The sequence below is a fragment of the Anguilla anguilla genome, chromosome 7 (assembly GCF_013347855.1).
Source record: "Anguilla anguilla isolate fAngAng1 chromosome 7, fAngAng1.pri, whole genome shotgun sequence".
Lineage (NCBI taxonomy): Eukaryota > Metazoa > Chordata > Actinopteri > Anguilliformes > Anguillidae > Anguilla > Anguilla anguilla.
Window position 1 is genome coordinate 52,242,823 of NC_049207.1, and position 12,751 is coordinate 52,255,573.

General features: G+C 50.8%; 1 protein-coding gene across 1 annotated transcript; it reads left to right on the forward strand.

Annotated features, from left to right (window-relative positions):
* Positions 1-247: 247 nt before the first annotated feature.
* LOC118232581 lies at positions 248-12,655 on the forward strand. Its single transcript, XM_035427643.1, has 10 exons — positions 248-907; positions 5,293-5,399; positions 5,711-5,795; positions 6,182-6,377; positions 6,626-6,694; positions 7,536-8,093; positions 8,166-8,476; positions 8,834-9,648; positions 10,129-10,341; positions 10,882-12,655. The coding sequence occupies exons 1-10, from the start codon at positions 816-818 to the stop codon at positions 11,139-11,141; spliced, it is 2,706 nt and encodes a 901-aa protein (XP_035283534.1). The 5' UTR covers positions 248-815; the 3' UTR covers positions 11,142-12,655.
* The last annotated feature ends 96 nt before the right edge of the window (positions 12,656-12,751 follow it).

A 12,751-nucleotide genomic window follows, 5' to 3' on the forward strand; every position in this document is an offset into this window, starting at 1 on the left:
CTGTGACCAAGAGTGGGAAGTCTATTAAATATGTTTAACATTAAGCACACTATTTACTTATTCAGTAACCTTTCTCATTTCTATACTACTGCTATTATTATTATTATTATTATTGTTTAACTTGTACAAACAATTCTGTATAGGTTGTGCTATTTGCCCGACTACGGTGATGTCCTGAGAAATAATAAACCCGTTCTCTCTCTCTCTCTGGGGGATTTACTGTAGTCAGTGTTTTAACTAGCTCGTGTGGGGCAGGATGCGTCTTGCAGCGGAACTGCTGATCTAGTGCGCATGCAGAAGACAATGCTAAATTAGCCTATGCTGTTTACATAGAAACAAATGACAGGGAATGTTTCATAAAGATTAAATTACAATTCATGTTATTAATATTTCTAGTTATAAACAATTGTAGTTGGCTGAATTCAGAGACTCAGTCTAACCGGTATTTATCTGGCCTCTCCCGACAGTGTTGTTCTGTCGTGAATGTCTGCCTCTCTTTCAGGCTGTACCACTCCATAAAACAAGGGGGATACAACTTGACAAAATTTCTCTTGGACCTTGAGGAAACGAGACCCTTTCAAAATAACTGTATTGTTTTAGATGTCAGACTATGATAGCTTCATTACGGTGCATGCTGTTGGCGTGAGCCAATATATCATTTCACGCGTATACCTTTTAAAATCATCACGACTGCCTCTGCTTTCTACCTTGTGGGGAAGGAAGCGAAGCGGTCAGAGTACCAAACTCAATGCGGGCGAGCGGTGAGCGAGGCAGCTAGGTAGTTATACAAGCAGCCTGAGGGAGAGATATTTTAAATGGCGGAGAATATACGATCACTGTTTGATTATCGGGAACCTCCGACCCTGGATAGCGACGGAGAAGGGAGCAAACCTCCGCCGCCGCGGGGGTAAGAGCGAAAGAGTTCCCGTAGACGGCGTAGACTGTGTGTGTTGGACAGTATGGCCGAATGTTTATAGCTAGCCTGCTAACATTAGCCATCTGGCTAGCTAATGCTAATACAATTTACAACCAGCACCGTGTGATGTGTATGCGTGAGTTGGAGAAAATTGATATAATAGGACAATTAGACATGTAGCTAGCTAACTAATCTAAGTGGAAATAAATTGTCTGTGCAGCATGTACCTTAGCAAGGTTAGCTAACGTTAGCTAGCTTAATAACGCTAGCCATTTAGTCAGCCATATACCGTTAACTAGCTAACGAACTGTACAACAAACGACGAGGATATGTGTTGCTTGAGGTATTTATATATGCATGTATGTATATATGTATTCATAGTTAAAACTTGTACGTTAATTGTGTCACCTGAAGCTTTATAACTGTCTGTACGTACAAATATTGCATATCCTATGCGGTTTCACTGTGTTCGAGAAAGAGATGAGCACTGTGTATGAGTGTAGGGGGAGGGGGGGACTTGTGACTAGCACAGCAGTGTGTGTGTGTGTGTGTGAGAGAGAGAGAGAGAGAGAGGAGGTGAGTGTGTATGTGGGGGAGAGAGAGAGAGAGTGTGTGTGTGTGTGTGTGTGTGCGAGATAGGGGGAGGAGGGTAAGGAGTGTTATGAGGCTGTGCTTGCGTGCGTGTGTGAGGGGGAGCGAGGGCAGTGTGTACTTGTGTGTGTGGGGGGAGAGAGAGAGAGAGTGTGTATGGGGGAGAGAGAGAGAGTGTGTATATGTGCAAGAGAGAGGGGGTGGGGAGGCTAAGCTATGTGTGTTGTGAGACTGTGTGTGTGTGGGTGTGTGTGTGTTTGTTACAGGAAGAGCCAGTGGGGGAGGGTGTGTGTGAGAGAGAGAGAGAGAGAGACACACACACACACAGATGACAGAGTGTGTAGAGAGAAGTGTAGTGTCTGCATCCATTTTGTCTGCGAAACAGGCGGTGTGTTTCAGTGTAAGTGTGTGGTAGGCAGAGCGTGTTTTTGATTCTAAAGAGCTATGTTTCTACGTGATTCATGAAGGATAACACGCGAATAGGGACAATGGGGAATGAGTATGAGAGAGTTTGAGAATTAAATGAATATTACTGAACCCACCCATTCAAATGTTTTTTTAGACCTTTTTAGAAAGGATGAATTGGTATGGCTTCATAAGGCCGTCCTCCTGGTTGTACTGAATAATCCTGCCGTGATTCTGTTTTGATTGACACCTTAAATCCATGCAGTTTCAGTGTGTGTTTGTTTTTTAAGGGCAAACAAATTAAACTAGGTCACTCGCTATGATGATACTATATGGATATGTGAGGGGTATATACTGTGGTAATATCCTGATTGATCTGGGCCTGTTTCTTAATCGTACAATGTGGGCTGCCCGTGATGCCAATGTTGATGTCCAGTCCCATTGTCCAATCAAAGGAGATGAAACCCAAGTAGCCATTTTTCTTAGTGGAAGCTATGCAGCTCATGTGTCTTCCACGTTCTGCATGTGTCTTCTGTTCTGTTTTGTGAACTTTTTTGCTCATACCCAGCATAGCATTGGCACAAGTATTTCTCTTGCAGACCATGCTCTTCTGTGTGAGTAGTGCTACACGGGGCTCAACAGGCCCAAGATCTGTTGATCCTGGCTGCCTGGCTCACAGACTGGCACACAGACTGGCGATACCCGCGGTGTCCTGGTGGGCTGGGCTACTTTCAAACGAATGCGGCTGGCGCTCAGTTCCACGCGGGTGGTCCCGCACCGGGAACGTCTGGCGAATTCCGCGCTGCGTCCGATCGGCGTGCTGTCGTGCGTGAGTGCGTGGGCATCGCGTTCGCACGAGCCGGTGCCGCGTGGATGGTGCCTCCCTGAATGGGCACATCGGTGTGGCACATCAAACACAGCGCCGTACCGTTTCATGATTGGCCAGTTCTCACTGGAACCGGTTTGCTGGCAGAATCCGATCCAGGGTGTGTAGATTGGTAGATAGATTCCCTTTGGCTTCACCGCAGATGCAGTAAAAACAAGTAGTCACACAATGCAGGCCGCAAACAACACAGTACAGACAATACAGGCTCAGACAACGCAGGCCACAAACGACCCAGTACATGGACAACACAACACAACAGAGCCTCACGTACCTGACCAGTACTGCAGAGTGCTGTGGTAGAGATTAATAAGCCAAAATGCTAAGGATTCATCATAGCAACGGCGTGTAGAATCGGTATGAGTCGATATCAGTCAGCAGAGGTCGTGACCTTTGAAGGAGATGTGACGCGTGTCTTTTGACCTTGACGTTCGTGTCCTCAGCATCCATTTCGCGTCCTCCCTTCGACTTCGCCGCTTTTGTGTGGCTCGGCTGTGATTAGTTAACAGCTTTCAGATCGTGTCACTTTTCCTTGACGGATTTGTGGCCGTGGACACAGGTTCAGGAACAGAACAATATCAGTGATAAAGTCACGCCATCAATTTTACCCCGTCAGGCATTTCACAAATACGTGAGAAATGAAGTCCTCAAGTGTTCTCCTGTCGTGCGATTGATGAATGATTTTTGCAGGTAATGCATTTTTATGGAGGTATACTTTGGAGTGAATGGAGGCGAAGACATTTGTTGCATTTTTAATGCCTCTGAGTGTATTTATGTGCATGTTAAATAGGCTATATCAGGCCCATGGAGGCTAGCAGCCTCACCAGGAGGGGCTGTGTGAAATGAATCATACGTGTCATTTGTGGTAGGCAGAATTAATTCATACAGTGTATGCCTGGTAGTGTATGCACATTGAGGGATGGTGATTTTAAATGGGCCAATCAGTGGCTCTCAATTTTTTGCTGCGGTTTACTCTCAATTTCACAATGTATATGTATACCAATCATAACCGAGCAAGTTATCATTTTATATATTTATATATATATATATGTTTTTAAAAAAGTCACTGACCTAGACGGCCTTTTTCTCCCTTAATGGTGGAAAAAGCCTGCTGACTGATAGCTAATTGTCCGTCTGAATTTTCGTTCTTGCGGGCATCTGGATGATTTCTCGGTATTCGGTGAGAAAGTCGTTGCTCTGCAACACGCCCCCTCAGAAACTCCACCCTCGGGGGGGGGGGGGGGCAGAGAGCAGATAATGCTTTTACTGTCACACAGGCATACAGGCCAGCATTTCTGCCGCTAAACTGTCGCTAGCAGATTGTATTAGCTAATGCAAATGAATACATTAAAAAAAGTATTAAATATATACCTGTTTTACCTATTTAATGCTTTGGCAACGAGACAACAAAATTAATGTGAAATGATTGTGAATTTAGCTGTTAAATTTGAGCCAATTTCTTTACTGTCACATTTGTAATGGCTCCTGAAAACAACAGAACATTGTATAAGTCACTGAGTGTGTGTGTGTGTGTGTGTGTGTGCGCACGCGCATGGGAGTGTGTGTGTGTGCGTGCGTGCGCGCGCGCGTGTGTGTGTCTGTGTGTGTGTGTCTGTGTGTGTGGGGGGGGGCTTTGCTCTTCATTCTGTTTTCCCAGAATAAAGTGAGTGCATTTGCATAAGAGGCCAGCAGTGTCAGACCCCAGGCCTGGGGGGTCACAGTGTCTGCTGGTTTTTGGTGCGTTTCTACACCCGAGTGCTTAAATGAGCTAACTCTTCAATTGGCTTAAGGTCCACAAACCTTGTTTTCAAAGGCCCGTTTCCTTGACGGCAGATTGAAGGGAAACCACGGAAACCTGCAGGCACTGCAGTCCTCCAGGGGTTCAGTTCGACCCCATTGGTTGTCGATGCTTGGGACTGTTGCGTATGCTTGATTTAGGGGTCTTTGGTCAAGTGAGATGACAAGAGTTGTGGTAATGCGTGTATAGTTACTATCACTCTTTAACCAAAGGTTCTAATTTAGCCCTGCCATTGGTGCAGTGAGTGCTCCTTACGCATATCCAAATGACTTGTATTCCAGTCTGTTGAATCCATTCGGATGACGTTCCTGTTTATTGCCACTTGATGTACAATGCAGTGAATATGTGATTAGCCATTGTGATGAAGTCTAGTTGACTATGAAGCAGATTATAATATGCAGCTTTATATTCCTTTGTGTTCTTCAATAAAATTAATCAATCAATCAATCAATCTTACATTTATGTTTCCCATTTTATGATTTAATGTAATTACGGCAAGAATAGTGTGCTCCAGCCACCTATGTCCTCACCTATGACCTATCACCTGTGACCTTATATGCAGTACATTACCCAAAAGGAAATAACATCCATTGCCTCCTTGTGGCTAAACTCCAAACAATTGTACAAAGACACGCAAAATGGCTGCTACAGTGTGTGTAGTAATGTGTGTGTGTGTGTGTGTGTGTGTGTGTGTTGTAGGCGGGGCTGCGGGCGGAAGAGGAAGGGAACCCCGGTGAAAGTGTGTGACCGGGTGTATGTCACAGAAGACGAGGAGGAGAGCCTCTCTGAACACAGCTACTGCGCCGGTACTGTGGGCTGCCTTCTCACTGTCCTCCATCTGTCTGTATGATGTCACACACACACACACACGTACGCGCGCACATACACACCACACACATGCGTACACACACACACACATGCGTGCACATGCACACTCATATACACACACACATGCGCGCACACACACACACACACGCGTGCACATGCACACACACATACACACACACACACCACACACATACACTCACACACACACACACACACACACACACACACACACACACACACACACACACACACTCGTCCGGCACGGCTGACCTCACTTTGCTCCCTCCAGGTGACGGACAGTATCCGGAGGGGGAGGATGATCGCCTGCCTGCCCCGGACAGCCCCTACTACCTCAGCGACCCCGCTCAATTGTGGTGAGAGGGGGAGGGGGGGCCCAAAATCATCATTTCGTATGGGTGTAGTCACCCTCCAGGACAATTTCTAATGTGTTGCATATGTTACTATAGTCTGAAACAAAGAAAATGCACACAGCCACCCAAAATTATGTCACCCGGGTATGACACCTCCCCATGATGTCACCCAAGTATAATGCATCCCTAAGGACATCATGTCTTCGAATGGAGTTTTGTGGATACAGTTAAAAGATTTGGTTTTGATGCGCAAAAATATCACACAGGTCACACCTGTTAAAGCGTTTTTTTTTTTTTCTGAATGACAATTTTCCGGTGGAGTTCCCCTCTAAGAAGGGTGATTATGTTGTGATGTCGTTGCGCTGAATGACGAGCGGACTCCCCTGCAGCGTCTCGGAGCTGGGCGATGAAGGGGCCAGCGGCGCCAGGGCGGCCATGTTGTACGCGCCCCCGGCCAACTGCCGCATCCGAGAGGTGCACTGTGGGAGCCAGGTGCGACTCGTCGTCATAGCGATCAGAGACATCGCCAAAGGGGAGGAGATAACGGTGGACTACAGTCTGACGGAGTGGGGAGACAACCCAATGGTAAGCATCCGATCACATTGCCTCAGTAGCAGTTGACCTTCAGCCTGCTAGGAATCCTGGGAATTGTATTTGAACTGCACGTAGAAGAACCAGGAAGTGCTTTCCGACAGCCCCATTTTAGAGTGTGCTGGCTATTAATAATTTATCCTCGTCCCCTGGTCAAAGCTTTGTGTAGTTTTATGCAGTTGCATAATGGTTAGGTATTGATTGTGGTGTTCTCGTAATGAAGGTCCCGTTTTCCTCTTCAGGGTTTCCACAGCTCAGTGTCTCCAGGCGGGCTGGAATGCAGCTCCGACCCCGAGAACAACATCAAGAAGGTAGAGAACCGTCCTCCAAGCTTCTCCGCTGATCGGTGTGCCGCTGTTCCGTTCTGTGTGCCGCTGTTCCGTGTTCCGTGCGCCGCTGTTCCGTTCCGTGTGCCTCTGTTCTGTTTGCCGCTGATCCGTGTGCCGCTGATCCGCGTGCCTCTGTTCTGTTTGCCGCTGATCCGTGTGCTGCTCTTCTGTGGCTCGGAATTCTTATTTTCTCAGGAACAACGCACATTTCTTTTTGTAGTCCATTAAACGAATTCCAGGCATAGCGAAACTTGGTTATCGAGTGCCGGGTCTTGTATTCTTGTCCCGCAGGATTATCCCAAGGCCTGTAGGGAAATGTAGGCAGCTGGGTTGCTAAAGTAGCTGTTATTTTTAGCAAGCGTTGTTTTTTCATTTCTTATTCGAAAGGATAGCGTTCCTTATGTATCACAGAAAACGTGATTTACTCAGTGGTATCAGGCTCTTTAGTTACTGCAGTTACTCTAAGGCCTGCAAAAGTATTATATTGTGATTGTGAATTTTGTCGATGTAAATGTTTTTAAAATGCAGTTCCTAATTAAGTTCAATTCTGGGAATTGGATTTAACCTCTGGCTACAGATCTTCTCTTTGGTAACAGGCATCACCTAAAGCACATACTGTGGGAAATGTATCAGGATTGGTGATGATATACATTCTTGTAGCTAGTGGAAGAGGAATTTTCCATTAGTGCAGCTCATCCTCCAGACATTGACGTTACACAGGTATGAGGGTTTGAGGTTCGACCGCGAGAGCAGAGCAGCCTGAGGCCATTCTCTTTTTTTCACCTCCTTTCTTCCTTTCTCCTCTTCCTCCCCGTGCCGTTAGGAGGATGAGTCCGGCCCCGTCCCCCTCTCTCTCTCCGTCTCGGACTACCTCACCCCGTCCTGGTCCCTCTCTCCGTCCTCCTCCCCGGTGTCCCACTCGGAGGCCAGCGACTCGGACCACGAGGAGGAGGAGGAGGAAGAGGAGCTGGAGGAGCTCCGGGGGCGGATGCTGCGGCGGCGCAAGAAGAGGAAGGCGCCGTACGGCTCGTCCGCCAAGCGGAAGGGCGCGCCGCGGACGCCGAGCCGGCCGCTGTCCTTCTCCCGCTCGCCGCACCCCTCCCCCCCGGCCTGCCGCCCGTCCTTCGCCGCGCCCCCCCTGCCCCCCACCACCAACATCAACAACAACATCAACATCAACATCGGGCGGGGCCGGGGCGTGGCCACCCGCCGCCAGCAGTGCCTGTACTGCGGCCGCCACTTCCGCTCGCTCGCCCGCCACCTGGAGAAGCACCACGCCCAGCAGCCCGAGGTGCGGGCCGCCATGGAGCGCGCCCAGACCTTCCCCAACCCGCCGCTCTCCCAGACGCACCCCGCCCACTCGAACCCCGCCCCCTCCCCCGCCCGCTCCCCCGCGCCCGCCGCCGCCGCCGCCCCCTCGCCCGCCCTCTTCCCCAGGGAGAGGGAGGCGCAGAACGGCGGGGTCTCCTTCTCCCTCTCCCTCTCGCCCCCCTCCCTCGCTCACGCCTCCTCCGCCGCCCCGCCCAAGAAGAGCCCCGCCCTCTCCACCCCGCCCAGGAAGAGCCCGTCCGCGCCGGCCCCGCCCAAAAGGGGCCGCAGGATGAAGAAGGAGAAGGAGGAGGAGCAGGAGAAACGGGAGGCGGCTAAGGAGGAGGAGGAGGCCTCCCCCCACGGCTTCCTGGGAGGAGGGAAGGACAACGAGCCGGAACCGAACGGAGAGAAGGATGAAGAGAGTGGAGAAGAGAAGAAAGGAGAGATGTTGAGGTATGAGTTTGGATGACTGCCATTAATGATTTAATGCAGTTTTCAATGCGCTTTAAAAAGTAATATGTAAATAGTCTACTTTTTTCGTCAGTTTTTTTCATACATTTGCATAAAGCTGTTTTAACCCTTTAATGTATGAGATCACTAATGTGATTAGAATGTTCTTAACTGAACATTCTAATGCTGATGTCACAATCACTACTGGTGACCGGAAGAGTTCTAGAACACTGACTTAGAATGTTGAAAAAAAAAAAAAAAAAGCATTGTGAAAGCCCTGCTGTTGGAAGGCTCGATTGGCAGTTCTCACGGGTAGAGTGAAGTCAGGGGACTGACCCGTGCTGCGGCCCTCTCTTCCAGCTCCCGCAGGCCCCACATGCTGCCGCTGCTCTCCTCGCTGTCCTCCCTGGTGGCGCACCTGCGCCGGCAGCAGCACTCGTCCTTCGTCACGCTGTCGCGCCAGCCGCAGGCGGCCGAGGCCTGGCGCCTGCTGTGCCACTCCAGCCTGGCGCTGCTCATCCTCTACAACCGGCGGCGCGAGTGCGAGGTGTCCAAGCTCACCATCCAGGAGTACCGCAGCCGCGTCACGCCCCCGCCGCTGCCCGCCCCCGGCTCCGCCCCCTCCCTCACCCCGCTGGAGGCCTCGCTGTCGCCCTTCGAGCGCCAGGTGCTGTGCCACCTGCCCCGGGCCGGGGTGCTGGGGAAGCGGGGCCGAGTGCAGCCCCTCATCCTGCCCCCCCACAGCGAGCCCTGCCTGGAGCTGCTGCTGCAGACCCGGCCCGGCGTGGGGGTGGACCCGCAGAACCCCTACCTGTTCGCCCGGCCCTACCACTCCCCGGCCACGCCCCTGCGGGGGGCGGACCTCCTGCGCAGCCTGGCCCGGGCCAGCGGCACCAAGAACCCCCAGGCGCTGACCCAGACCCGCGTCCGGCGCCAGGTGGCCATCCTCACCCAGCTGCTGCTGCTGGGCGAGGGGGAGGGCCAAGGGGCGGGCAGCGCCACCCAGCGCCTGGAGGACTTCCTGCAGAGGGAGTACCACGTGACCCAGAGCTGCGCCCGGATTGGCCAGGACCCGGGGCTGATGGGACGGGTGGGCCGGGTGGTGCTCTGCGGGGAACGGGACGGGGTCCTCTTCAGGGGCATGAGCCTGCACCACATCTGTCTGGAGCTGGACGGTGAGGGGGGGCGTCGATTTGGGAGGGGGGAGCGAATAAGTCTGCCTGTGCATAACCGAGGCTGTTAAATTGGAGGAAAACTGTACCCCAGGTCATTAAATACATATATTATCACTCGTTCTTATTGTGGTAGTAATATATACCAAAAGATAACTCAGACTATGACTGTGCTGTAAACTATGGGAGCTCAAGACAAGGAAAACATGATAATGACTCTCAAAATAAAGATGAGAATCCGACGAGAGGCCGACTTGACTGGCCGCGGATGAATTCCTGCTTTGTTTTTAAGATCGATTTTGAAATCTTAAAAATAACGACCTCTCGGGGACCATGACTGCTGGAGCTCAGTCATTTTCTAGCTGTATTTGTGGCTCGTGAAGCGGGGCGGTGTCCTGCCCGCGGTGTTTCTGCTCGCGGTGTTTCTGCTGTGTGTGTTTTTTCTGGGCGTGTTTCTGAACGCCCCCTCGCTCTCTCCGGCAGTGATGTCGGGGAACTCGGCGGACTCTCTGTCGGACGATTCGGACGCGGAGCGGAGGAAGGTTCCGGAGAAAGGGGAGCCGGCGAAGAGGGCGGCGGGGAAGAGCCAGCCCCCTCGGAGGAGGAGAACCGCCGCGCCTCCCACCTCCGCCTCCTCCGTCAGCCCCTCCCCCGCCGCCTCCGCCCACAAGAGGAGAAGCGCCCAGCCCAAACCCGGTGTGTGCTGAACCTCCTTTCGTCTTCCTCTCCGTTTATTTCCCATTCTCCCCATCTTTCATTCCTCTTCTCTCCTTTTTTCTCTCTCCATCTTTCATTCCCCATTTCTCCATCTTTCTCTCCCTTTCATTCCCCCCTTCTCTCTGTCTTTCTCTGTCTCTCCCTGTGTCCCACCCCCCCCTCAGTCTCCAGTTTTCTTTCCTTCAGGTAGCCTGTTCAGGCCCTGTGTTCTGAGTACTGGGTCAGCGCTGAAGCAAAAACATCGAGTCTGACAGCCCTGCTATAGCTTATATTATAACCTGCTATGGATGACATAAATATTGTGTATCATAATATGGTGTAATATAATGTCTGTTACCATGTTATTTTAGTATTTATTTGCTGAGCTGCTCTCTTAGCCAGGTCCGAGTTGTAAAAGGGATGTAGCATAGCATATAGCATATTTCAGTGGGAAGTCCAGGTTAAATAAATGAATCATGGAGTGTGTGTGTAGACTGCCAGTCAGGTGTGGCGTTGGTGACGTGGGCGTGGTCTCCGCAGGTAAGCGCGGGGTTCTGAAGCGCCCGTGGTCGGAGGCGGAGCGGGCGGCGGTGGAGTTCCACCTGAGCAGGAACATCGCGGAGCTGCGGGTGCCGGCCAAGGCGGACTGCGAGCGCTGCCTGCAGCTCTGCCCCCTGCTGGTCACCAACCGCCGCGACTGGCGGGCCATCAAGTTCTACTGCCACAACCGCATCCAGCTGCTCAAGAAGAGGGAGCGGAGGGAGGGCGGGGCGTCCGGGCTGGGCGCGTCCGTCTGCTGAAGGGGGGCGGGGCCGGGCTCTGGCCACGCCCACCAGGAAGTAAGAGGGCGGACAGTGACTCGCTCCTGTCTTCGTTAGGGGAGCGCTGAGACCTTTTTCACAGAGACCAAGCTGAGAGGGCGTGGCTGAGGCGAGGAAGTGGGGCTGAGGAGGTGCCTGCCGGTGCCTGAACTGCATGGATGGAATGCGTGTGCAGCGGGGGCCACAAGGGGGCGCCATCTTTCAGAACGGACCCTGGGGGAGCGGGGGCACAGTGGACAACGGTGGGAGAGGAGAGCTCGGAAGAGGGATTGTTTCATTATGAGAGGAGAGGAGAGGAGAGAAGGCTGGAATGTCCTAAATATCATTCAGATAGTTTGAATTCCACAGCGCTTGTCCCTGTTCCAGAAGGCCCGCTGCCCACGTCTTCTTCAGCCTCTTGTTTATTTGAACAACCGCTCCAGTCACGGCACATTTTCCATGACTCGCTCTAGCCTTACGGTATGAAGTGCATTTTGGTGTACAGGTCCACGGGACGGGCGTGCTTGTACCCCCCCCCGTTCCATTAGGGTTTCCCACGAAAACGACCAATATTTAGACAGGAACAGGTGCGCACACGACGAGATACTTGAATTTAACATTTCATTTACTTTCGCTGATCGCTTTACGAAATTCGGTGGTCTTGTTAAGTTTTGCAGTCGGCGAAGGAGTGCTGTTTTTGTAATGGTTATCGATATCTTTTCCCAAATGTGCTGTTGTGTACAAAATGATTTCTAAATTATTACTGTTTTTTGGCATTGTGTTCATGTCCAATGCTCTGTAGTTGAAGACCTTAGTGAGCAGGGATCCGTTGTGCTTGGGATGTGATATTCTTAGTGTTCCCATCTCTGGGGGGCTTGCGAACCCCAATATCGGAGTGGTCAATGCAGGACCGTGAAACACAAGAGCAGACCGAAATACAAGGCGACATCGCCAAATGCTCACACACTCCTGGCTAACGGTACGGGAAGAGCTAGTGCCCTGTCACAGGCTACTGGGTTCTAGGCCTGGGTAAAATACCTATTTGTTTCGGATTCAAATACTTTCCTACGCTTTACTGATCTTGTCTGGTGTATTGGAACCGATTAAATACTCTTTTAAAAAAAGTGCAAACCCCATCTTCTGGTCATATTGGCAGGCTGAATTACACCAGGCAAGATCAATAGAGCACAGAAAAGTATTTGAATCCAAAACAAATATGTGTGACCCAGAGTCTGCTGGATTCCCTGTAATGTTCTGGTAATGGGAACAGCGGTGCATGCATTCAAACCATAAAGACAACAGTGTACAGAAACTGAACTGTGTTCAGCTTGAAGAGTCATAGGTTAAGAGTCAAAGCCGTTGCTGTTTAAGATACGCAGGAAGTGTAGTGTAGTGATTAAGACTGTGGAGTTCAGAGGGATGTATGTATTAACTTTACGAGAAAGTTTGTTACCGTGTCCTATGACAGGTGATTTGCAACGGATCACTTGTAAATTAAAATATTTTTTAAGAAATGTTTTCCCAAGTTCTTAAGGTGTGTACCGTGATTCACAAGACTGTAATGTGTTGGTTTTCTGACCGAATAGCAGACATGTCCACCAGGTGGCGCT